This window comes from Scyliorhinus canicula, chromosome 3, assembly GCF_902713615.1.
Source record: "Scyliorhinus canicula chromosome 3, sScyCan1.1, whole genome shotgun sequence".
In the NCBI taxonomy this organism is placed as follows: Eukaryota; Metazoa; Chordata; class Chondrichthyes; order Carcharhiniformes; family Scyliorhinidae; genus Scyliorhinus; species Scyliorhinus canicula.
In genome coordinates, this window is record NC_052148.1 from 82,511,222 (window position 1) to 82,538,663 (window position 27,442).

The 27,442-nt window shown below is 45.3% G+C and overlaps 1 protein-coding gene across 1 annotated transcript in view; it reads left to right on the plus strand.

Moving 5' to 3' along the window:
* The window catches only part of slc14a2 (solute carrier family 14 member 2), a 139,575-nt gene that overhangs the window by 16,906 nt on the left and 95,227 nt on the right, over positions 1-27,442 (plus strand). The window contains exon 2 of the mRNA XM_038790781.1: positions 24,515-24,622. Within this exon, the coding sequence (XP_038646709.1) occupies positions 24,530-24,622 (93 nt within the window). The 5' untranslated portion in view covers positions 24,515-24,529. The remainder of the gene's footprint in view (positions 1-24,514; positions 24,623-27,442) is intronic.

The window sequence follows — 27,442 nt, forward strand, 5'->3', positions numbered from 1 at the left end:
TATAGTGTGATTAATAATGAGCCCTGTCTCATTGAACAGTACTAGGTCTAAAATAGCTTTACTCTGAGTTAGTTCCACAATGAATTGTTCCAGGAAACTGCAAAAGCACAAACACATCTTTCAGATCACCTTTGTCAAATTATCAGTGTATATGAAGATTAAACCCCCACAATTATTAGACTCTCTTTGTTGCAAGTTCCAATTAATTGTTACGTAATGCCCTGTCCAGTGAAATAACTATTGTTTAGATTCCTATGAACGACTCGCACCAACATTTTCCTTGTTATTCCTAATCTCCACCCATACTAATTCTATTTCCTTCTGAGGCAAAATTCAGTCTCACCATTGTCCTTACGTCATCCTTTATTATCAGAGCTACCTTTCCTCCTTTGTGATTCTGCCTGTCTTTTCACAATGCTGCCTACTTGAATTGCGATTTCCGAACCTTGGTCACCTTGAATCATGCCTCCATAATGGTGATTAGATCCAAACCATTTATCTTGATTTGTACCAGTAGCTCATCTATCTCATTGATATCCATCTCAATGACTTGTGCTTTCAGATAAAGCACCTATAATTTTACTTTTTTTAATACTATTGTTTGCATGGGCCCTATTTGATAATACATTATTATTTTTAAATTCTCGGTCTCCATCTTTTTCACTCTTCTTGTTTTTATTGAAATCGCGACACTGTTTTATGTCTCGGCTTTTCTCTTTAGATTTCTAAATCGTCCTCTGAATCCTCCACTCATCCCCTTTTAGTTTAAAGCCCTGTCCACAGCCCTAGCTATACAATTCACCAGAACACTGATGCAAGGCTGGTGTAATGGAGCAGCTCCTTCTTTCCTAAATACCAGTGCCAGTGCCCCACGAATCTAAACACCTTCCTTCCACACCAGTCTTTCAATCACAGCTTGATTCTGTAATCTTCATGACTCTTTTCCAATCAGTGCATGGCTCAGGTAAAAATCTAGAGATTTTCTGGTGTAATTTAGATCCTAACTCTCAAACTCTCTCTACAGAACATAATTGCTAGTCCTACTTATACCATTGGCTTTCAATGTGGGCCTAAATCATCCCACTCTATGTTTGTCTCCAGGCAAAAAAGATATGTCCTTAATCCCAGCACTGGACAGGCAACACAAGATTCAGAACTTACAGTTAGGCATGCAGGAAACAGTATCTATCCCCCAACTATACTGTCCCCACTACCACAGTCCTTCTTACTCTACCCACTTGGCTGGCATCCCGAAACATGGTGCCAGGGATTCTGTTCATCCACACAGGCAGTAAATATCATGCGGGATTCTCTCAGTCCGGGGCCGGGGCCGGAGAATCCCCGTGACCGGCGTGAATCGCGCCACACCGCCTCGACGCCAGGACACAGTTCTCCGCAGAGCGGAAAATTGGTGCCATTGGCGCCAGCGTGGTTGGCGTGCGCTGGTTGGGGGCCACGTAGACCGCCGATTCTCGGTCCGCGATGGACCGAGCGCCCGTCGTAAAAAAAAACAGGTCCCGCCGGCGCCGTTCACACCTGCTCTCAGCCGGTGGGACCTCGGCGTGGAAGGGTCCAGGGCAGCCTGTGGGGGGTAGGGGGGGTCCGACCCCGGGAGGGCTCCGATGTGGCCTGGCTGGCGATCGGGGCCTACTGATCAGCGGGCTGGCCTCTCTGGCTGGGGGCCTCCTTTCTTCCACGCCGGCCCCTGTAGCCCAGCGCCATGTTGCATCGGGGCCGGCGCAGAGAAGGGAGCCACTGCGCATGCGCGTGTTAGCGCCGGTGCCACTGCGCATGCGCGGACCCCTCGGCGCCCAGTTCACGCCAGGATCAGCAGCTGGAGCAGCGTGGGTCGCTTCAGCGCCGTGCTGGCCACCTGTAGGGGCCAGAATTGCTGATCCTGAGGCTGTGTTGATGCCTTCGAGAAACACGATGGTGTTTCTGACAGCGTCAACACTTAGCCTCAGGATCATAGAATCCCGCCCTTCATTCCTGCTGGCCAAAGCCATGTTTTTAGGCTCCACCACTATTATGTGCTAGATCCCCATAGCTGCCTCACGTGCAGTCACAACTGTTTGTTGTGAGCCATTGACTATCCCTGAAGTTCAACTTAACTGAAGACGTGTGACTGACTCCCAGAACTAATTGTCCAGATGACCCTCCTATTTCCTGATGACTCGAAACATCTGTAAATCTGACCCCAGCTCAGCACAGATATAGTTGTCTGGAATTGCATGCATTTGACAAACGCCCACAGGTTGCAGTCATGGCACACCAACTTCCTGTCATGTCTGTCTATTCTTATTTATTTACTTGATTCGTTTACTAAATTAGTAACTAGTTAACTAAAGTACCATCAATTTACAGTCTATTAGATTGGAGACAAAAGAAGAGCACTCACCAGCTGGAGATCAAACAAAAAGAATGAGAATCAGCATCACCATCTTCCACTTGTACCAAATTCCCAACCTGGTTCACAAAGCATTGGGTAACTCTATCAGTTCACTTTATTCACACTGATTCCATTTACCCTCCTTGATTCTGAAACCCTTAAAATCTTTGTCAGACATAAATCTATCAGGCTCTGTTTTGACAGTGTCAATTGACACCACTCCCCAGCACCAACACCTTTTTGGGGTTAAGAGATTTTCTCCGTTTGCATGCACGTCATGCGATGCTTTCAAAATTGTTTGCTTTGGAGGAATTTCTGATGTGGGTGAGGAAGGGGGGAAGCTGTGACTTATTAACTTCAGATTAACTCTAAATAAAAAGGAGCCCAAAACATATTTTGGCATTGCTATTTGAAACCCTCCCTACCTGTAGTATAAGGGTTGGCACATGTAGGGTTAACATGGGACAGAGTACAGTAACACGCACACAGTGTGTACTAGCATGGTGACAGCTCCTGGCTTGAACACTTCACTGTATATGTGCACATAGTTCTTGTAGTTAGTAAATATATGCAGTTAACCTACTTAAGACAAAAATGTCATTACCGAATGGTCTGCAATAGCCTACAACATAGTCGCAGTGAATGGAAAAGTCCAAAACCTCACAAAAATGCAGAGAATATGTAAAATCCTGCAAGAATAAAGAAAATTACAGAGAAGCATTCTCACCTGAAGAAAAGCACAAGAATCAGATATACAGGAGAAAACCAAAGAAAGGCTTGGAAGCTGAAGGCAGACATTAAAAATTCCTCACTGCAGCAGAAAACTCCATAGGATCTTCTGGAAATCCAGCTTTGATTCCCAGAGTGCTGAATCAACAGACCGAGCAGAGGTGAGCTAAAACTTTTGAATTGCAGGATAAAGCAAATCCTGAAAAACTTTCAAATAGTTCAGAAGTCAGAAATTGCCGTTTAAAAAACGGCAGCAGAAAAAAACAGATTCAGCACCTGAACATAAAGGGCGGGATTCTCCGACCGGCGGGAGACGTAAATCCTCCCCCGCCGCTCCGACGCCATCTGCCGTATTCTCCGGCGGCGGTTTTCGGGCCGGGGCGGAGATAATGCCGCGCCGGTTGGGGCCGTTGGCAGCAGCCCCTCTGGCAATTCCCCTAGCCCCGATGGGCCGAGCAGCCATCAGTTTTTGACCAGTCCCGCCGGCGTGAAATGGATATGGTCCCACATGGCGAGACCTGGCTGGTGCGGTCCTCGGGGGAGTGCGGGGGGATCTGGCCCCGGCGGTCGCCACAGGCCCACCCACAGTTCGGTGGGCCCCGATCGTGGGCCAGGCCACCGTGGGGGCACTTCTACCTTCTGCACCGGCCTCTGTAGGGCTCCGCCATGGCTGGCACAGAGACGACACCCCCTGCGCATGCGCCAGAACACGCTGGCCAGTCTGCGCATGCGCGGAACCAAGACGGCGGTTCTGCACATGCGCGAACCCGCCCCGGCCCTTCGCCGCTGCCTAGCCCCTGAAAGTGCGGAGGATTCCGCAACTTCCGGTGGCCCGAAGCCGGAGTGGTTCGCCACCTTTTTTTACGCCGCCGTCGGGCCATCGGGGGATTCAGGCGAATCCCACCCAAAGTGTCCGAGCTCACTCTGCAAAGGGGAAAAAGTAATTAATTCATTTGGAAGAATCACAACTAAAGAATCAGCTTTGAAGACAAGCAAAGGCCAGGATGAGATGCTTTCACAACATGATAGTGCTGAAATGGAGAAGCCTTCAGCTAGTCATTCCAAGCAGCTGCTCTTTGGAATATTTTCAGGTCTGAGCGTGAGCCCAATGACAGCAGGAGCTTTCCAAATCTGGAAAACATGGGAATACTCTTTGTCTTCAAATGAATGGTGATGCCATTATGCATTTTAGAAACTTCTCAAAGCTGAGCTTACAATTTCTTAGAATTTACAGTGCAGTAGGAGGTCATTTGGCCCATTGAGTTTGCACTGGCCCTTGGAAAGAGCACCCTACCCAAGCCCACACCTCCACCCTATCTCCACACTTCCACCATATCCCCGTAACTCCACCTACCCTTTTTTGGACACGAAGGGCAATTTAGCATAGCCAATCCACCTAACCTGCACATCATTGTACTGTGGGAGGAAACCAGAGCACCCGGAGGAAACCCACGCAGACATGGGGAGAATGTGCAGACTCCACACAGACAGTGACCCAAGCCAGGAATCAAACCTGGGACCCTGGAGCTGTGAAGCAACTGTGCTAACCACTGTGCTGCCATTTTGCCCCTTTAAATGTTTTAAATGCTTTAAAATGTTTTAACCATGGATCAGAAATCCACTCTTCCAGGTCAATTTGGACTTATCCAAGATTGATCAGAGAATTGGGTGCTTTGGAGAAAAAGATTCCATGGTTCAAGCGAAGGAAGCGAAGGATTTTCGTATTGGAATGCAAACATTTCAGTTACCAGCAATCGCAGAAATTTTAAATTAGACATGGGAGTGAGTGTTAGGGGACACCTCAGTTCTGCAGTGACCCCCTTGACCCACCATGGGGTCCAGCACGTCAGGGCCATGCTTGGGTAAACTTGCACCAAATCCCACCAGGAGGATTTCCTGCTGTGGTGCATAACGGGTGAGTGGAGACTCAGGCTCCCAGCCCGTTAATCACAGATCCTCCCACCGGCCCGGGGCGTGTAGCGCACTACGATACTCCATTCACCAGCCGATCGAGAAGTCCAATGCCGGCATTGGGAAATGGAGAATCTACCCCAAAGTGTCAGAAAATCTGGAGAGACACATGGCTGTTCCTCTGGTTTTTAATAAAGAACGTGGCGCTTTGCCATTTTTCAGCCATGAGACGCAGTACTCAATAGACATGAGAATAGGTCATGCTCATGTTCTATAAGCTGAATAGATATGATAGGCAGGAGCACGGCAGGGAGCAGGAAAACCTATTGGATTAAATTGCATCTATTTCAATGCAAGAGGCTGACAGGTAAGGTTGATGGACTCAGGGTATGGATAGGTACGTGGGACTGGGATGTTATAGCCATAACTGAACCATGGCTAAGGGAGGGACAGGACTGGCAGCTCAATGTTTCAGGGTCAGGTGCTTTAGGCAGAACAGAGGTGGAGGAAAGAGAGGAGGGGGGTTTGCATTTTTAATTAAGGGGAACATCACGGCAGTAGTCAGAGATAACCAAGGGATCATCCAGCGAGGCTTTCTATGTGGAACTAAGAAATAAGAAGGGGATGGTGACCTTATTGGGGTTGCACAATAGGCCCCCAAATAGTCAATGGCAATTAGAAGAACAAATATGCAGGGATATTGGGGAGATTTGCACAGGGGACATAGTAGGGGATTTTAATTTTCCTGACATAGATTGGGACTGCTATAGTTTTAAGGGCTTAGATGAAGTGGAATTTGTTCAGTGTGTTCAGGAAAGTTTCCTCAGGCAGTATGTGGAGAGTCATTCTCGGGAAAGGGCAAAACGTGACCTACTCTGGGAGGTAGAGCAGGGCAAGTGACTGAGGTGATGGTGGAGGACCACCTTGGGACCAGTGGCCATAGTTCTATTAATTTTAAAATAGTTATGGAAAGGGGCAAAACTGGTCCACAGGTGCAAGTTCTAAATTGGGGCAAGGCAAAGTTTGATGGCATTAGACAGGAACTTGCAAGGATTGATTGGAGTAATTTGTCTGAGGGCAAAGGGACCTCCAGCAAGTGGGAGGCCTTTAAAAGTGAAATAGCTAGAGATCAGGGTCTATACATTCCTGTTAGAGTGAAGGGCAAGGCTGGCAGGAGTAGGGAACCCTGGAAGACAAAGCATATTGAGATTTTGGCCAGGAAAAAGAAGGAGGCATGGCTCAGGTGCAAGTAGCTGGAATCAAGGAATTCCCTGGAGGTGTACAGGATACACATGAGTATACTCAAGAAGGAAATTAGGAGAGCAAAAAGGGGACATGAGGTAGCTTTGGCTGAGAGGATTAATGTGAATCCAAAGGGATCCTTTAAGTATGTTAAAGGAAAAAAAATAACTAGAGAGAGAATAGGACACCTCAAGTACCAAAGTAGACACATATGTGAGATGGGCAAGGGTCTCAATGAATATTTTTCCTCTATGTTTACCGTGGAGAAAGACATGAAGACTTGGGAAACTGGGAAGGGTAATGGGGATACACTGGGGACAGTAGAGGAGGTGATGGACCTATTAAAATGTATGAAGGCCCCAATCAGGTATATCTAAGAATACTGCATGAGGCTAGAGATGAAATTGCGGGAGCCCTGGCTGAGATATTTGCATCATTGTTAGCCACGGGTGAGGTACCAGAAGAGTGGAGGGTAGCAAATGCTGTGCCTTATTTAAGAAGGGATGCAAAGAAAAACCTGGGAATCATAGACCTGTGGTGGGTAAGTTACGAGAGAGGATTCTGAGGGATAAGATATACAAGCATTTAGAAAGACAGGGTTTGGTTAGGAGTAGTCAGCTTGGCTTTGTGCATGGGAGATCATGCCTTATAAATTTGTTAGAGTTCTTTGAAGAAGTGACCAGGAAGGTTGATGAGGTCAGGGCAGTAGATGTAAACTATATGGACTTCAGTAAGGCCTTTGAGCAAGTTCCGTATGGTATACTGCTCTGGAAGGTTAGATTACATGGAATCCAGGGAGAGCTGACAAATTGGATGTACAATTGGCTTGATGGTAGGAAGCAGAGGGTAGTGGTGGAAGGATGCTTGTCGAGCCAGAGGCCTGTGACTAGTGGTGTGCCTTGGGTCAATGCTGGGCCCATTGCTGTTTGTTACCTGTATCAACAATTTGGATGAGAATGTACAAAGCATGATCAGTAAGTTTGCAGATGACACTAAAATAGATGGTGTTGTAGACAGTGAGCAAGGTTATCAAAAATTGCAGCAGAAACTTGATCAGCTGAGGAAGTGATCCGAGAAATGGCAAATGGGGTTCAACACAGATAAGTGTGAGGTGTTGCATTTTGCAAAGTCAAATCAAGGTAGGACTTTCACGGTGAACGGTAGGACCTTTGGGCATATCGTGGAACAGAGGGACCTTGGAGTTCAGGGGCACGGTTCTCTAAAGGTGGGGTCACAGGTACATAGGGCAACGAAGAAGGCTTCTGGCATGCTGGCCTTCATCAGTCAGGGCATTGAGTATAGAAGTTGGAAAGTTATGTTGCAGTTACACAGGACGTTGGTGAGGCAACATTTAGATTATTGTGTTTAGTTTTGGTTGCGTTGCTATAGGAAAGATGTTATTCAACTGGAGAGAGTGCAGAAGAGATTTACAAGGATGTTGCAGGACTCAAGGGACTGAGTTATTTCTTTTTTTTATAATCTTTATTGTCACAAGTAGGTTTACATTAACAATGCAATGAAGTTACTGTGAAGAGCCCCTAGTTCAGTAACACAGAGGAAGAATTCAGAATGTCCAATTCACCTACTTGTGGGGGGAAACTGGAGCTCCTGGAGGAAACCCACGCAGACACAAGGAGAACGTGCAAATGCCACACAGACAGTTATAGGGAGGGATTGGACAGGCTAGGACTTTTTTCTTTGGAGCGTAGGGGTCTGAGGAGTGATCTTACAGAGGTTTTAAGATCACAAGAGACATGGATAAGGTGAATGCACTCAGTCTTTTTCCCAGGGTTGGGGAATCGAGAACTAGAGGGCATAGGTTTAAGTTAAGAGGGGAAAGAATTAATGGGAACCTGAGGGGCAAACCTTTTTACACAGAGGGTGGTACGTATGTGGAATGAGCCGCAGGTACCTCAAAGCATTGGAAAAGTACTAGTGGTGCCTTCACACAATCTTCAAAAACCAATGACAAGAAAAGATGTTCAACATCATTTCGGACTTTGTGTGGGCGAATAAGATCCCACGAGTAAGGAGATCACTGTTGGAGCACAGTCGGGGGGGGGGGGGGGGGGCGGGGGTTGGGTTGGGTTGGCACTGCTCAACTTTCGCAACTAGTACTGGGCGGCCAATATAGCCTGTGGTGATCTACCACTGTATATATGTGTGTGCTTGCATTAGGGGATGTACAACAGTACCTGTATTACAGGTTTTCCGGTAAGCCCTTGCCGGCTAGCTCCGCCCACAGGGAGCAGTATAAATATTCATAAGTTTCCCTGAGATGCCATTCTACAGCTGCAGCTGAAGGAATGGCATCTCACTGTAATAAAGCCTTTCTTGTACCAATTCGAGTCTTTGTGTGCAATTGTTAGCGCCACAATTTATTACAGTGAGATTTTCCAACATCATGGTATCAGAATTAAGCCTGATCGCCTGTAGCTGGATCCGCAGTCGCCGCACGCCGCAGTGACTTTAATCACTGGCTGGCTGTTTTCGAGGCCTACATCACCTCAGTGGACCCTACACCATCGGAGGCTCAGAAGGTACAACTCCTATACTCAAGGTTGAGCTCCAGCATGTTCCCGCTGATTCTGGTCACGCCTAACTACGCCCGGGCCATGGAACTTCTCAAAGAGAATTACGCCCAGTCGACGAACACTCTGTTTGCGAGACATGGACTCGCCACTTGTGTTCAGCAACCGGGTGAGTCGATTGAGGACTTCTGGCGGGCCCTTATCCCTCTAGTACGGGACTGCGACTGCCAGGCCGTCTCGGCCATGGAACATTCGACTGCTGGAAGGGGCCGCTCTCGACCTTGCTGCAACAAAGACTTTAGCACTCACAATGATGGCTGCTTCCTATAATGGGCAATCCGACCCCGCCAGACGCGCGGCCCACCCATCCTACCCCACGTGGACCCCGCAGCCGACTCCCCCCCGACTGGGGCCGCTCCCGCGCAGTATGCCTGCGCTGCTCGCCGCACCGCGCACCCTGGGTGTCCCCGCTGCTACTTCTGTGGTCAGCAGATGCACCCCCGCCAGCGATGCCCGGCCCGCACCGCGACCTGCAAATCCTGTGGCCACTTTGCAGCGGTGTGTCTGTCCCGCGCAATTGCCGCTATCGAGCCCGAACTCTCCCCCTTGCCTCAGCTGATCGCGCGATGGGCCCTGCCGTCCGCTGCTCCCGGGGCCACGTGCGATCAGTGGGCGCCGTCATCTTTCACCGCCCCCGCCATGTGCGCACCCATGGGCCCCGCCATCTTCATCCTCCGACTCCATATTCGTTCCATGGTCGCCGCCATCTTTCCCTGCCCCCACAACGTGCGCTCCATGGTCGCCGCCATCTTGCCCCGCCCCCGCAATGTGCGCTGCATGGGCGCCACCATCTTCTTCCCCGCAGGCACTCCAGACGCCGCCATTTTGTCCTCCCCTCGGAACGGGACCACGGGACCCGGGTCACTGCCGCTACTCATCGGACTCGTCGGACTCTTCGGTCGATCGCCCGCTACTCGCCTCCATGACGCTCGACCAATCCCGTCCTCGCAACCTGGCCACCGCTTCTACGACAGTGCTTATCAACGGCCACGCGACCTCCTGCCTCATCGACTCCGGGAGCACGGACAGTTTCATCTATCCAGACACGGTAAGGCGCTGCTCCCTCGCGGTCCATCCTGCCAACCAGCAGATCTCCCTGGCCTCCGGATCCCACTCTGTCCCGATCCGGGGCTTCTGTCTGGTCAAACTCACCGTACAGGGCGTTGAAAATTCCGCACCTTTGGGGAGACCCGACGCCGGAGTGGTTGGCGCCACTCCGCTACGCTGGGACCCCCGCCCCGCCGGGTAGGGGAGAATCCCAGCCCTGGGGTCTAGGTAAATACAATGCTTAGGCATTAAGCTTCTGCAATAAAAATACTTGAAGGTTAATCAATAGTCATTCTGGCTTTGTATTCAAGAGGCTGGGTTCAGCAGACTGGCAACTCACCCAAATGTTCACAAGGTCGACCCAAACGTAGTTTATCATTGATGTATTATGCTCGATGCCAGTTTAGTCCCACAATGACCCTATTGAAATTTAAATGCCTGACATCCTTAATGATCCTTCCAAAATATTCCAGTTCTTTTCATTTGCAGCGTACAGATTTTCCGTGGGGTTAGTAGGTTACGGGGATAGGGTGAAGGTATGGGCTTAAGTGGGGTGCTCTTACCAAGGGCTGGTGCTGACTTGATGGGCCGAGTGGCTTCCTTCTGCACTGTAAATTATATGATTCTATACACGTTTCTCTCTCAACTGGTGGAGCAGAAACATGTGGGCTGGATGTACACAGTGAAGCAAAGGATTTCCAAATAGTCTTTCAATTAACATTTGGAAAATTTATATGGAGGTCAATTTTTTGTGGTGTTGTACTGCAGTTACTTAATACTCAGCAGTGTATTTACTGGATCAGGCTGAGCATTCCATCACCAACTCCAGGAGGAAATCCCACCTTTGAATCTATATATCTGAAGTTCTTCACTCCCTGAAACATTCTTGTCAACCTTTTCTACACCCTCCCTAAAGCCTTTTTATCCATCCTAAAATGTTATGCCCAGAATTGGATGCAGTACTCCATTAAGGCTCAGTACGTTTTCCATAAAAGTTCATCCTTGCTCCTATATTCTATGCCTCCATTTATAAGGATACTGTTGACCTCCTTGTCCTGCTGTCTTCAAATATTTGCGCACAAGTACTCTCTGTCTCACTGTTCCTGCATTTCCTGCAGAATTGGAAACTTCATTTTAGATTGCCTCCCCACATTCTTCCGGACAAAATTTCACACTTCTCTGGATTAAATTTAATCTGCCACTTGTTCACCCACATCACTATGTCTTCCTGAGGTTTATCACTGTCCACCTCACAATACTTCCAAGTTTTGTGTCATCTCCAAATTTTGATTTGATTTGATGTGTCCTATACACCGAGGTCTAGTCATTAATAAGTATCAAGAAAAGCAGTGGCCCTATTATTAACATCACTTTACACCTTAAGTAAAAGCTAAATACTGCAGATACTGGAAATCTGAAATAAACTGTTTTAATCAATGTTTACCTTCGTCCAGTCCAAAAAACAACCAGTCACCACTCCTTGTCTTGTGTGAATTAGTTAAATTCATCTTGTCACTTATCCTTTTTATTCAACATTGCCAGCAAGCCTGTTATGTGGCACTGTGGCATATATCAAACTGAAAGGTCTGAAGGTGGATAAATCACCTGGACCGGATGGACTACACCCCAGGGTTCTAAAATAGGTAGCACAGGAGATTGTTGAGGCATTGGTGATGATCTTTCAGGAATCACTGGATGCAGGAAGGGTCCCAGAGGACTGGAAAGTGGTTAATGTAACACCCCTGTTTAAGAAGGGAGGGAGGAAACAGAAGACGGGAAATTATAGGCCAGTTAACTGACTTCGGTCATTAACAAGACTTTAGAGTCCATTATTAAAGATGAGATCGCGGAGTACTTGGAAGTGCATGATAAAATAGGACTGAGTCAGCACGGCTTCGTCAAGGGGAGGTCGTGTCTGACAAATCTGTTAGTTTTCTTTGAGGAAGTAACAAGGAAGTTAGACAAGCAGAACCAGTGGACGTGATTTATTTAGCTTTCCAGAAGGCCTTTGACAAGGTGCCACATAGGAGACTGTTAAATAAGTTAAGAGCCCATGGTGTTCAGGGTAAGATCCTGGCATGGATAGAGGATTGGCTGACTGGCAGAAGGCAGAGATTGGGGATAAAGGGGTCTTTTTCAGGATGGCACTAGTGGTGTACCTCAGGGGTCGGTGCTGGGACCACAACTTTTCACAATATACATTAATGATCTGGAGGAAGTGTTGTATTTTATATTTTCCCCGCGTCTTGACTGTGATAGAGAAATACAAACATGATTCATTAGGTAAGCAAAACTGAACTTTATTTCCGAATTTAGAACTGACTGCTAGCGGTATATGGCTGATATTTGAAGTCGGAAAGCAGTCAATTACAAACTGCTGAGTCCGTCCCAAGTCTGCGATATTACAGAAAAGAAGGCGATTCTTATACATTATAGGATCAAGATAACATGAATACAGCTTGGTCAGGAATTTGATTGAAAGTAAAACATAAGTAATAATCGTTACAATGGCGTCACCTTGCTGACCTTTAGGGGACTGGAGTCTCATATCATTTTCTTGTCTTTGTTTTAAGAACTGGACAAACTTGTTTACATACAGGCAGAGACAGTTGTTCAGCTTGTTATTTATTGAGACTGCTTCTAGGTTGATGATGAACATTTTATATTTTGTATCTCTGTCTTAGGTTAAATTCAATTGTACCAAGAAGACTTGACTAGTTTTCCCATCATGCCATTATTTGCTTCACACAATACCACACTCCCCCCTTTTGTCATATCATGACAACTAGCTAAATAGGTATATCCATGATTCGTTTGAAAATGCATTTACACAAGCAGGAAAGCAATCCTATCCCTAATAGCATTAGTAGAAGTAGAATAAAGGCCTTAAAGATCCAGTCAAATAATCCATGACCCAACCACCCTAGCCAACCCGGCGGGTTATAGTCGTGAAATTCACTGCCAATTTCTTGAATTTGAGCAGCCTGTCTCTTAATATGGTCGGCCAGGTTAGTGATATTTTCAGAGCCATCTGGAATATAAGTACAGCACTCTTGGCCTATGATAGCACATGTTCCTCCCTGCGAGGCTAACAGATAATCCAAAGCCAGTCGATTTTGTAATGCCACGGTCCGGACAGCCACTAGCTCAGCTGAGACCTCGGCCAGTGCCTGTCCAGTGTCCCTGGCTTCTGTTGCAGTTATGTTTGCCAGATGTTCCAATGCTGAGGCCATGTAGATCAGTTCGTTCATGCCTTGCCCGTTCCGTTTTAGAAATTGTTCTTTTTGCTCGCGAGGGGGAGTGCTTAAGGGTGGGTCGATGATGCATTTGGGGTATGACATATCCCAAAAAGCAGGATCCTGTCCAATCAATGGGGAGACACGGATATGCTTTAGTGCCGCATATGAAATAGGTTCCATTGTAGGCTGTAAAATCATCAGCTGATGTCATCCAGGGGATTGTATTGGTAGGTTGCACCTACTTTGCCCCATTAACTTTCCTTTCCCTGATTTATTAAAACATACGGAACCTTGAACATTATATGAGTGGACAGTGAGGGAGGGTGGAGTTAGGGCATGATTATAGGTAGGTTGATACGAAGCTGAAAATTTAGTCATGTCATAGCCAGCAGATCTTCATATTTTCATATTCCCCCTATCTCCCCTGATCCTTGTTTGACTTTGTCATAAAATCCATTCAACTGTTTGCGGTATGAAAGGGGAGAGATTGGAGAGGTATTCCTTCCCTTGAATGGACGGGGATATGGGTACAAACCCAACACTTGCTAATATTCAATTTTTCGGCGTAAAGATATGACATAGGTATTGGAAAGCAGGTCTCATTTAGTTCGTTTTTTTACTACTGGGTGGCCATTGAGGCTAAATAGTCCAGAAAGTCCAAAACTTATACTGAAGATCTTCATCCTGTGTTCTCGTCTGGGTTGGAGACTATCTTCTTGCAATCGGATAGATGTATCCAACTTGAACGTCCTTCAAGTTTGACCGAAGTTGGCGTCGTCAGTAATACGAGGAAGGGTCCGCTCCAGCATTGTCCTAGTTTCTTTCTGTCCCAGTTTTTTTACCAACACGAGGTCTCCGGGTTTGACCACTGGATATCGAGGGACAGCTGTCCCTGTCATTACTGGTAGATGTACCTGTTTTACCTGTGAGTGAAGAAACTTCAAAGAAAGTGTTAATTGATTCAAATAGTTCTGCATTTGTTCCCCCATCACATGGAGGTCTACTCCCTCTAGGGGTTTTTCATGGGCATCCCAGGGAGTCCTCATTGGCCGACCATAGACTATCTCTGCAGCTGACAGTCCGGTCCGCGAATGGGGAGTCACTCGCATGTGAAACAGTGCCAAGGGTAATACTTTTAGCCAATTTAATCCAGTTTCTTCAGTTAATTTAGATAATTTTTCTTTTAAAGTCCCGTTGGCTCTTTCCAGAATTCCTGCTACCTGCGGGTGATACGCGCAGTGCAGTTGCTGTTTAATTACAAGTGCTTTGCACAATTCAGTATTGATCCGAGCTACAAAATGTGGTCCATTGTCTGAGCTCACCATGACTTCCGTTAACAACAACTTTACTACTGTATGTGCCGTACAATTAGTGGTGGGGAAGGCTTCAATCCATTTACTAAACACATTGATTATTACTAAACAATATTTATAACACTGTGCTTCTGGCAATTCAATAAAATCAAGCTGTATACAAGCAAAAGGATCATCTGGCAAGGGGGTGGTTCCCGGAGGGCATTTAATACCTTTACCATTATTATGTTTCATGCAAATGACGCATCGATCCAGCCGCGTTTGCGCTGCTGTATTCAAATCTGGGTACCACCAAGTTTTTAGGAGTAGCTGTACCACTCCCTCCTTGCCAAGATGGGTACAAGAATGCAAATAATCAACAAGTAACGGCAATAAAGAATTCGGAATACAAACTTGACCAACTGGAGTCAGCCAGAGGTCTCGTGTCAAGGAGTGCGAACACCTCATTGACTTCCATAGTGTTCGCTCAGAATCAGAGGCGTCCCTCTGTAAATTTTGAACTTCAGCTATCTCTGGCATGCCCTTCGTCCGTAATGCAGGTACCTGGTTTAGAGCCTGATTAGCCCCACTGGGAACAATTAAAGAGGTTGATGAAGCTGCAGTTTTAGCAGCTGAATCAGCACGGGCATTTCCTAATTGAACAGGAGTGTCACCCTTCGTGTGCGCAATGCATTTAATAACTGCCAATTGACGGGGAAGCTGAATAGCATCGAGGAGATTTTTAACCCAAAGTGCATTTTGAATGGGAGTTCCCACAGAGGTGAGAAAACCTCGCTGTTGCCAGAGGCGGCCGAAATCATGGGTCACGCCAAAGGCATATCTAGAATCAGTGTAAAATTAGTACTTTTATCTGTGGCTAAAATACATGCTTGAGTAAGGGCGAATAGCTCGGCTTTTTGTGCAGAGACAGGGGTCTGGAAGGCTGCTGCTTCTTGCACGTCAGTGTCGGTTATCACGGCATATCCCGACTGTGGGACGGGAAATGGGGAAATGGAAGAACTGCCATCAACATAAAAAATTAGATCTGGATTATCACTAGGCCTGTCTGTTAAATCCGGGCGAGGTGCAGTAAGGAAGTGATTCCGAAGCAAACAATCGTGTGGTGGGTCCTCAAGGTTATCGGGGGGCTGTTAAAGGAACACAGCAGGATTTAAGGTTGAACAATAATGAAAAGAGATGTAGGGGTTTTGCAATAGTGAAACCTCATAGCGGCTCAATCGCGCTTGAGTCAGATGCTGGGTTTGCTGAGACGTTAGGAGAGCCACAATAGAGTGTGAAGTATGCACTTGTACTGGTTGGTGAAGGGTTAGATTAGAGGCTGCCTGGACTAACAAATGGACAGCAGTAAGAATTTGGGTGCAAAGATCTGTCATACATAGGTCGTGTGCTGGGGCGGTAGCCAGGGCATTTTTCAGGGTAATAAAAGATAGCTTTGCTGAATCAGGTAGTTCAATCTTAAGAGGAGCATTTTGAGAGGAGTACGGAGTTAATTCTTTAGTATATACAGTAACATTCGGAATCCATTGTCTGCAAAAGTTCACTAATCCTAAAAAGGCTCGCACCTGCTTGGGCGATGTAGGAAATGGGGTCTGCAATATAGGAGTAATGCGTTCTTGAGTAAGGGAGCGATCAGTAGCACTAATTAGGACATCCAAAAATCTGACTTGTCATTGACCTTTATGAACTTTAGCGGGCGGGATCACATATCCCCATAAATGGAGATGGATGAGCAGGTAATGGAGACTGGTTAGCGATGAAATCAGGGCTGGTAAGGAGTAAGTCATCAACATATTGAATGATGGTGGAGCCACCAGGAGGTGCTAATGTCGCTAACTGGGAATGACCGAACGCCATTCGGATGGGCTACCTATCTTAGGAACTGGAAGAATCGGGGTGTTACACGGCGATTGGCACGGTATCAAAATCCCCTGTTGAAGGAACGATTGAATCATGACCGAGACTCCTTCTTCAGCCTCGGGCCGCAAAGGATACTGTGAAATTGAGGGCAAGGGCATATCAGGTTTGATTCTAATAACAACAGGAGGGACATTAGTGAGACCAACTTCGTGTTTGGAGGCTGCCCATAAATCTGTGGGTAGTTCAGGAGTCATAGATTGGGTTGAATGATGATGGTGCAGTGTGCCAATGTGGACAAATGGGCGTTTAAAATATTCTAAAGTGCCTGCGGGTAGGGTTTGACTATCATTAAGGAAAGGATCAGCTTGTCCTCTTAGTGCAGCTGCCAGAAATCCCAAGGACTTGGCATTGTAGCCTTCGTTGACAGAAAGGGTCACGTGGGGTGACACAGTTCTCGACTGACGCCATAGTCTGTGGGGTAAATCGACAAGAAAGGCAGACCCTTCTTTTGTCTTGGTAAATGCTCTCCAAATCGGGCGAGGTTACTGTATGATCGTAGCAAAGAGTGACATGTGGATTGGGACTATCTAAGGGAGGTGAAAAGTGTGAGGGATCAAAATCAATCGACCAGCGCTGTGGAATAGTGAATAGGGGAAAGTTTTGAAGCTGGGCCTGCGGGATAGGTGATATGGTAATGCGGTTATCAAGGCTTGGGTCACTATATTCTCTCATCTGGACTCTATCGGGTGTTTTAAACAGTGGTACTCAGGGTTAATGTTAGCTGCCAGCATAGAACACAGAGCAATCAGGCGCAGGCACAGAAGTTGTTAAATTCTGCAGCTGGTGACCTCGCATTTGAGACAGTTCTATAAACATACCATTATCAATGCACTGTATTACCGCTCCGAATTTGCAGTGTCTAATCAGCAACTTTCTAATCAAGGTGGATAGCCTAACTTGGTTCTTTTCCATATGCGCATTCCGTTTTCAAGACCTGTCAATTCTATACTCAATTTTAATTCTTTATCCTGCCAGCTGGCTAACAAGGAGGCATCCTTCAATTTTGGACAATATTCCCTCCATAGAGCAACTAACTTTTTAGCAGTTGACCCCCTATTATTTTCCTAAATCACTTGTTGAGCTTCTATTACTGTTGATAGGTCTTTAGTTGTTCACACAGCGTTTGCAGTACGCTGCCATTTAAAAAAGTTGTATCTAAAGTTTTACCCATTGCACACTTTGTCTGATGCCAGATGGTCCTTCCGATTACAATTTTAACAATTGATTAAGGAAATTACGTGTCTGATGTTTTATGTCCTTTTGCCCTGTTTATGTGTTATTAAGCAGAGTTATCCGCATCTGCAGGAGATTATAATTTAAATCACGGAGTAATCGCGCTCCGTACAAACCAATTAACAGCTCGAAGGTGACACTGTAAAGATTCTATGCCACCCGCCTTACAAAGTTAACGGGAACCTTTTATCGCGAAGGTTTCAAGTAATAACAAGGACCATGTTGGCATCGATATCTCTTTACCTCTTTCAAATAATCACAGCTTGAAACATAATTTTTAAAGTCAAAGTCTGAAAAATGAAATATGAATTCTTTCCCTCTCTCTCTTATCTATCTCTCTCCCTCTCTACATAACTCTGTCTGTCTTTGGAACTCTTGTTGCTCTTTCTCTTTATCTGCCTACCTCTCCATCTCTGCCTCTCCCTGACTCGCTCTCTTTCGCTCTCTCTAACAGTTCCTGTCTCTTGTCGCTGGCTCTCTCTCCTTCAATCTCTTCCTCTGTCTCTCTTTCTCTCTCTTGGATTCAGCCCTTGTCCTTGCGGACAAATTTTGAACAAAAGTTTTTCATTCTCTTTCGAAAACTTTATCTGTGTTATTCCATTTAAGTCAATTTGCACTGATTAATCTTAGAGGCATTAACTGTTCTCTGAGATGTATTTCTTCGTTTGTCAATTCAGAAAAGACCAACTGTCTGCTGAAATGGTTAATGTTTCCTGCAGAATCTAAGGGGCGGAGAACTTGGCGTGATGCCATTTACGTCTTTTCACGCAATCTAAAAACTTATTCATATTTCAATTACTCTTATTCGTAAAGTTACTTTCTTTTAAACTGATATAGTGTGAACTGAACAACTTTGGGAACATCTGCAAGAGGAAATATGAATGTTTTGCCATTAGTTTAAAACAATTCGAGTACGCATTTTGTTGTCCTTCAGAAGAACCACTTGTTATCATAATAAGGCCAGTACAACATTCCAAGAAGTAGTTAGTTAACATCATCTGATCCACTAAATTTCATTCAAAAGCAATGTTAAACTTTAGTCATTATTGCCAGCATGCTTCTAAATTGATAGCTCATTAACTTCACTTCTATAATTCCCTTATTGTGGATCGTTTAATCAACACCTTTTAGTCAATTATCATGTTTTCCGTAGAGAAGGCTGTTCGATATTTACGGCTTGCGTCTGTGACCGAGTGCGTGTCGCTAAGGGGGATACGTTAGCAGGAGTTTCATTGGTAATGGGATCAGAAGGGGGAGTGGAATTGTAAGATCGGGGAGCGCAAAATGAGGGTGGGGTCCAGGGTTCAAATCCTCCTCGTCTTCCGTATCGCTTTAATAGGGGAACATCGGCATGCCAGAGCAACTGGGAGGATCCTCCTTTCCTATAATCTTATTGGCCAGTCCTACTTTTCTGCTAACAGGAGGTTTGTTCTTGCCAGATTGCTTTTTTTTAGTGTTTTGATTGTTTTCTATCCCAAAGCTCACATTACAATTTTAAAGTCTTCCAATCTTTCGCTTTACCGTTCACACACTCATTAATATCTCTTTTGCGGGCGTTATCTCTCGAACTCATTGTGATTGTTCGTTGCGTTAAGTGGACTGTTTTGTTCCACTGTAAAATTAAACAATTTGAAGCCGGCATTTTTTTTCCCCCAGATTGTTTTTTTTCTGCATTAATGTTATTGTCAAAGTTTCAAGATCCCTGTGTAACCTAGTGGCCAGATATCGTTACCTAATTTATTGTTTAAAGCAGCGCTGCAGCCAATCTTCGAATATTACGTTCTTGAGAAGGGGTTTCTAAACACATGAAAAATAGAGGGGAATTGCCCCTAGCTTTGTCTAAAGTTTGTCCCATAATGTCAGTAAAAATGTGCCCCAGGCAAAAAAACGCTCAAACAAAATTTCTGGTACCAAATCAAATTGGAGGATCCTTGACCCCAAAAAATTACTGACAGGGTCCCTGACCCGAAAAAATTACTGACAGGGTCCCTGACCCCAAAAACTTAATCAAAGGGTCCCTGACCCGAATTTATTGACAGCCTGTATAAATCTGATGCGGATGAAAAACGAGATCAACAAGGTCCCTGACCTGCTGCTAATTACACAAAAAAAATGTACTCACAGTCAAATTTAGATTCGAGAACCGTCACCTGTTTAGTTACTTCCGTCAGGGATGAGGGGTCGCAGCACAGATCCGAGAGAGAGAGAGACCAAGGTCAATCTTACCTTGTGCCGGCGTCTGTCTCTTTACTCCGGTCGTGGCTTTGCTCACTTTTTCTCAGTCCCTCATGGAAGCTCACTTCAGGATATTGGATTTTTTCTCGCAGCGCCAAATGTTGTATTTTATATTTTCCCCGCGTCTTGACTGTGATAGAGAAATACAAACATGATTCATTAGGTAAGCAAAACTGAACTTTATTTCCGAATTTAGAACTGACTGCTAGCGGTATATGGCTGATATTTGAAGTCGGACAGCAGTCAATTACAAACTGCTGAGTCCGTCCCAAGTCTGCGATATTACAGAAAAGAAGGCGATTCTTATACATTATAGGATCAAGATAACATGAATACAGCTCGGTCAGGAATTTGATTGAAAGTAAAACATAAGTAATAATCGTTACAATGGCGTCACCTTGCTGACCTTTAGGGGACTGGAGTCTCATATCATTTTCTTGTCTTTGTTTTAAGAACTGGACAAACTTGTTTACATACAGGCAGAGACAGTTGTTCAGCTTGTTATTTATTGAGACTGCTTCTAGGTTGATGATGAACATTTTGTATTTTGTATCTGTGTCTTAGGTTAAATTCAATTGTACCAAGAAGACTTGACTAGTTTTCCCATCATGCCATTATTTGCTTCACACAATACCACAGAAGGAACTGAAGGCACTGTTGCTAAGTTTGCAGATGATACAAAGATCTGTAGGGGGGCAGGTAGTATTGACGAAGCAGGTGGGCTGCAGAAGGACTTGGCCAGGCTAAGAGAGTGGGCAATGAATTGGCAGATGGAATACAATGTGGAAAAGTGTGTGATTATGCACTTTGGAAGGAGAAATGGAGACATAGACTATTTTCTAAATGGGAAAATGCTTAGGAAATCAGAAGCACAAAGGGACTTGGGAGTCCTTGTTCACGATTCTCTTAAGATTAACATGCAGGTTCAGTTGGCAGTTAGGAAGGCAATTGCAATGTTAGCATTCATGTCGAGTGGGGCTAGAATACAAGACCAGGGATGTACTTCTGAGACTATATAAGGCTCTGGTCAGATCCCATTTGGAGTATTGTGAGCAGTTTTGTCCCCCGTATCTAAGGAAGGATGTGCTGGCCTTGGAAAGTGTCCAGATACCTGGACTTTGAATGATCCCTGGAATGAAGAGCTTGTATGAGGAACGGTTGAGGACTCTGGGTCTATACTCATTGGAGTTTAGAAGGATGAGAGGGGATCTTATTGAAACTTACAGGATACTGCGTGGCCTGGATAGAGTGGACGTGGAGAGGATGTTTCCACTTGTAGGAAAAACTAGAAGCTGAGGACACAATCTCAGACTAAAGGGATGATCCTTTAAAACAGATATGAGGAGGAATTTCTTTAGCCAGAGGGTGGTGAATCTCTGGAACTCTTTGCCGCAGAAGGCTGTGGAGGCCAAATCACTGAGTATCTTTAAGACAGAGATAGATAGGTTTTTGATCAATAAGAGGATCAAGGGTTATGGGGAGAAGGCAGGAGAATTGGGATTAGAACAGTATCAGCCATGATTAAATGGCGGAGCAGACTCAATGGGCCGAGTGGCCCTAATTCTGCTCTTATGTCTTATGGTATTATGGCCTTTTGGAAGTCCATGTTCACAACATCTACCGCATTAACTCTCTCTGTTAACTCATCAAAAAACTTAATTTAGTTAAACATGATTTGGCTTTAATTAATCCACAATCCGCAAAGTGATGGTTAGTTTTGTCCCAATTATCATTTAGAATCATAGAATTTACAGTGTAGAAGGAGGTCATTTGGTGCATCGTGTCTGCACCAGCACTTGGAAAGACCACTCTAATTAAGCCCACGCCTCCACCCTATCCCCATAACCCAGTAATCCCACCTAACCTTTTCGGCACTAATGGGCAATTTAGAATGGCCAATCCACCGAACCTGCACATCTTTGGACTGTGGGAGGAAACCTGAACACGGAGGAAACCCACGCAGACACGGGAGAAAGTGAAAACTCCACACAGTCAGCCGAGGTCGGAATTAAACCCGGGACCCTGGAGCTGTGTGGTAGCAGAGCTAACCACTGTGTCACCGTACCAGTATACAGTGATTAAAACAGCTTATTTCAGATTTCCAGTATCTGTATTTGTACAACCTTTCTAATCACAAAGATCAACTGACTGGTCTGTAGTTGCTGAACCTAACCTTACACACTTTTTTTTAACCTCTGTAATTTTCTCCTCCTCTGTCACCACCCTTATATCAAAGGATGATTTGAAGGTGGCTATTTAAATGCAATTTTTTTTCTGCTAAATTAGCCCTTGCCTCATAGAAAAGGGCTGAGCCTCAATATGGTTAATATCAGGAAATCTGTGCTCTGCAAGTTCCAATTTTACTTCCTCTGTATCCTCAGATGCATCCCTCTGGGAAGGGTGACTTAACAATTTACCAGCCTTTCAAGTACCTTCTCTTTATCAATTGTGAGTCTTCCTCTTTTACTATGACTTTGGTAGCATCTTTTTCCTTGGTAAAGACTCAAGCAAAGCATTCATTTAGTGCCTTGGCCATGCCCTCTGTTTCCATATGCAAAGATCCCCTTTATCATCCTTAATTGCCACCCCCTACTCCAGTTAATACCCTTTTACTGATGATGTGCCTACAGAAGACCTTTGGATTCCCCTTTTTATTTAGCTGCCAATCTCTTCCCATTCTGTCTCTTTGCATTTTCAATTTCCACTCAGAACTTTCTCTAGTCAGTCTGGTTTCTACTTATATTACCAACCCTACTTCTTACTCTCTGCATCTTTTGTCATTCAGGAAACTATCTCCTCTTTAAAGGCAGTTCATTGTTCTGTTACAGCTTTACCCACCATAATTTGTTGACCTGGATCGGTTCTGTCCTCACCGCACTAAAATTGTCCCTCTTCCAATTTTAATTCTAGATTGCTCTTGTCCTTTTCAGTGGCTAACCTAAACCTTATAATACAATGATCACTTTCCCTAAATATTGTCTTACTAATCCTTGGTCCACCTGACCCAGAATTCGATCAAAGAAGAATTCGCCCTTCTTCCTTGTTGGGCGGAAAGCATGCTAATCACGAAAAATCTACTGAACACTTGAGAAGCTCTCCCTCTTACCATCAGTTATGCCTTTGTCATTTCTTGTCTGTGATAAGAAAGACAGATTTGTATCACAATGATAACTTGAGATCGCTCCCCCAAGCACCACCCCACTCCCATCCAATGGCTTTGTTTCAAGATTAGATAAGGCGACGATATCCCGTTTGCTACAATCATCGGAACAATTCAGCAAACAAGTAGGTTCCAGGAACTGAGGTGCCCAAACTTATCACAGCAGTAAATCATTAATTTCAGTAATTTTATAAGTAATTTATTGATCGATAAAGAAGTGAAATATTTGCTCACATGCCTAAAATATTATGTACGGTGCGATAACAAACTCATTAAACAAATTTGTCAAAGCCACTGCCGTGGTCTTTATTGGGAATTGACTTGATTTTTTTACGCTGTGCATGTTTAAAGAAAGACTTGTCTCACAATGATAAATTGAGACATTCGCCACTCCAACACAATGGGCTGGATTCTCCGCAGCCCTGTGCCAAACCGCGTTCGGCGCGGGGGCGGAGAATCTAATTTCACGGCAAAATCGGGCCCGGCACAGGTCCGGCAATTCTCCGGGGCCCGAGAATCGGCGTGATCGCAGAGTACGCCGTGCAGCTGGGGGCCCATTGACAGAGGCCCGCACAGCGATCCTGCGCTTCCGACGGCCGAGTTCCCAATGGCGTGGAACTAACCACCTATTGCCGGTCGGGATGCTGGTGCGGCGGCTGCAGATTCAGTCTGCGACCGCCCTGGTGGGGTGCGGGGGGATCGGACACTGGGGGAGGGGCCTTATAGGGGGCCAGGTGTTAGATCTGCGCGGGCAGATGCTCGGGCGTGCGGCCAATCGGGAAGGTCTAATTTTTATGTCTGCCTCTGCGGTCCGAGTCCGCAATGGAGCTCGCCGCATGCACATGCACGGACTCAAAACCTGAAGTGTGGGTGCCTGTATCTGCAGCTAAAGAAGCATGAATTACTCCGGGTCCCTGCTAGCCCCATGCAGGGCACTGAATTAGCTGTACTTATTTTCAGGAATCTCTGGAGTAAAACTCCAGCGTATTTACGCCGCCGTGGGGACATAGTCCCATTTTGGGAGAATCCAGCCTCCTATCTACACCCGCTACCACTCCTCCCACCCACACTCTCTGAATGACTTTGTTTCTAGATCGATGAGGTGGTGATGTTTGATTTTCCACACCGATGGGGTCAATTAACACGTAGTTCCTGGAACAGAGATGCCCTAACTTTTGATTGTAGTAAATCACTAAATTTCAGTAATGGTTTAGCAAATCATTTACTGATTGATTTTAAAAAGGCGAAGTACAAGTAAAATTACGAATTCATTCTGAACAATAGTCTTTGAAAGCAACAAAATTAAGACCTTGACTCAATCTTGGCCCAGCTATATGTGGTATTCTGTTGAGTTGCATATTAAACATGTCAACATTCAAGTGAAACTAGTTTGCATACATTTGTGATGGGCAATAGAGTGATTAAAAACAAAAACAATTGCACTTATTTTACCAAAATGACATATTTGAAATGTAGAAGGAAAACAAACTTCTTTTAATATTTTCCAGGAAACAATTCCAATCATGGATAATCAGAGTACAGAAATCATACTGGAGGAAACAACAATTAAACACAGTAATTTCAGAACAAATCTCCATGAAGGAATTGGCTCAAAGGTATGAAAATCTCTTGGCCACTTACTTTCAATGTGGGTCAGGTCAAAAATTTTGAGAATGATTGTGGGGGTGAAAAAGGTCATATATTCACGTCAAAGAGCCTGGTAAGGCACTATTAATGATTTGTACGTACTCTTATCACTTTGTATAAGTTCTCCCTGTACCACAGTCATTTTACCATTTACCTGCCAGACAGCATGAATAGAGGTAATATTTTGACGAGCGGTGATCTATGATAAATGGCTCCACAAGTGATGTTAAGCATCTAAGCTACAGTTCCAAATAAGGCAAGGTCATCTTCACTACAACCCATAACTTTGTGTACTAATAGCATTTTATATGATGCTGAATCAATTGAATATTTGGTATATTCTAGTTTCCTGTGGTCAGGCAGCTCTTCATTTGGGCAAAACCCAAAGTTCCTATTTCCTACAGACCTAATATAAAAAGTGATCCTTCATTATTATAAATATCATTGGTTCTTTTAACCCAAGACGTCGGATAGAGTTTCCACATGTTCTATATTGCTAAAACCTCCAAAGGGCTTAATTTCTTTATTTGCACCAAACATCTCATTTTCCTTCCACAACTTGAACCTCTTTATACGACCCAAGTCTGTCCAAAACTAAAATATTCTTCTTATTATTAAGTCAAGCTTTTTAAATGTCTTTTTTTTCTCAGAATATGTCAACTCTGGCAAGACTGCATTTATTGCCCTTTCCCAGTTGCCCTAAGAAGTTAACAGTGGAACTTCTCCTTGACCAAGTAGTCCTTGCACTGAAGGTAGTGGTGATGCTCCCACACATTGTTAGGAATTCCAAAATTTCAAGCAAGTAATGATAAAGGAATGGATATTTCCAAGTCAGGATAGTGTGCAACTTGAAGAGTAACTCCTATAATACTGCTATATTTGACTATCTTTTTATAGGTAGTTGTGGGACTTGAAGGAGTTATTTGCATTAACTTGGCACATCCCAACAGTACATTCTCTAGACAACTGAGACCACATGGCACTGGCGCTAGAGTGGATGCATTGCGAGTTCAGTAGGAGGCGCTAATGTAGCAAGCTGCTTTGTTATGGATGATACTAAAGTTTTTAGATATTGTTGCAGCTGCACCCATCCAGGAAAGTGGTGAGTATTCCATCCAACTCTGGCACTCAGCGTTATAGAGTCCAGTGCTGAGCCACTTGTAACTCCCTGAGTGCTGATGGTGAGAAACATGGACACAAGGTCAGGGTCAGGGGTTGGGGTTGTCATAATATGCACCCATGCACATCATGAGGTAAAGACAGGCAGTGACAGACACCCAGGTTAGCCAATCAACATACAGGACAGAACACAACCAATCACCAGACAGAACACTAGAGGTGGACCTCCTACTATAAAACATACAAGGCATCAGCACTCCGTCTCTTTCCACTTGTGACAACTGTAGTGACAGTCAGGGTGTACAAATCAGTTAGCACCTTCTACACGTGGCTCAGAGCTAGTCTGGTCTAGTTAGTTAGAATTAGCACACTTAGAGTAGTAGAATATCAACCCACAGCAAGCTGTGTGCACTGTTACAGAAGTTCAATAAATCGTATTGAACCAACGTCTAAGTTTGGTGTCTGCTTTCCAGTCCAACTGCATACAGTTGCAGTCCGTGTTACCCCAGGGTTAATAACATGACATGATACCAAGAGTCTACTTCATCTAAGTAATTTACCTTGAATCATTCAGCGACAACCAGCAAGTGCCTTCCAGCGGCATGGAGAAGATCCAGGCCCCTCCACAGCTCCAGATCTCCGGCAATCTCAGCGGCAACTGGCGGGTCTTCAAGCAGAAGTTCAGTCTCTACATTGAGGCCGTGGGCCTCGAGGATGCGTCCGATGCCAGAAAAATCACGCTGCTCCAATCGACTGCGGGGGGCCAAACCATCCAAATCTTCAACTCGCTCACTTTTGCCGATGGCAAGGACAAGACCAAATTCAAGACCGTCTTAGCCAAATTCGACAGTCATTGTGAAGTCAAAACGAACGAGATCTTTGAGCGCTATGTCTTCCAGCAAACGGCCTTAAGTTGAACAAGGCCAAGTGCTCCTTTGGCATGTCATCAGTCAGGTTTTTGGGCGATCAGATATCCCAACAGGGTGTGCAACCAGACTCGGACAAAGTCAAGGCCATCAACACCATGAAGACCCCGGAAGACAAAAAGGCGGTACTACGCTTCCTCAGTATGGTTAACCTCGCATCACACACCACGGCTCTCAGGCATCTGGTGAAGAAGTCCACTGCATTCCAGCAGAGTGGCTCGAGTTAAAGGCAAAACTCACCACTGCTCACCCGGTACTAGCGTGTTTTGACCCGGAGAGGGAGACAAAAATCTCCATGGACTCCAGCCAGGATGGCATTGGTGTGGTGCTCCTCCAGAAGGATCACTCCTCGTCCTGGGCTCCCGTGGCCTATGCGTCGAGGGCCATGACTCCCACTGAGCAGAGGTACGCTCAGATAGAAAAAGACTGCCTGGGCCTCCTAACCGGCATTGTAAAGTTCCATGACTACGTCTACGGTCTACCAACCTTCACAGTAGAGACTGACCACAGGCCCTTAGTCCATATCATTCATAAGGACTTGAATGACATGACACCCAGGCTTCAGCGCATTGTCCGTCGAATCCGCAGGTATGATTTTGAGTTGGTATACACACCGGGCAAGGAGCTAATCATCGCGGATGTCCTATCGCGTGCCATCACCCCGCCCTGTGAACAAATCGACTTGATTCGATAAATTGAGGCACAGGTGCAACTGTGTGCCAGCAACCTCCCGGCCTCAGATGA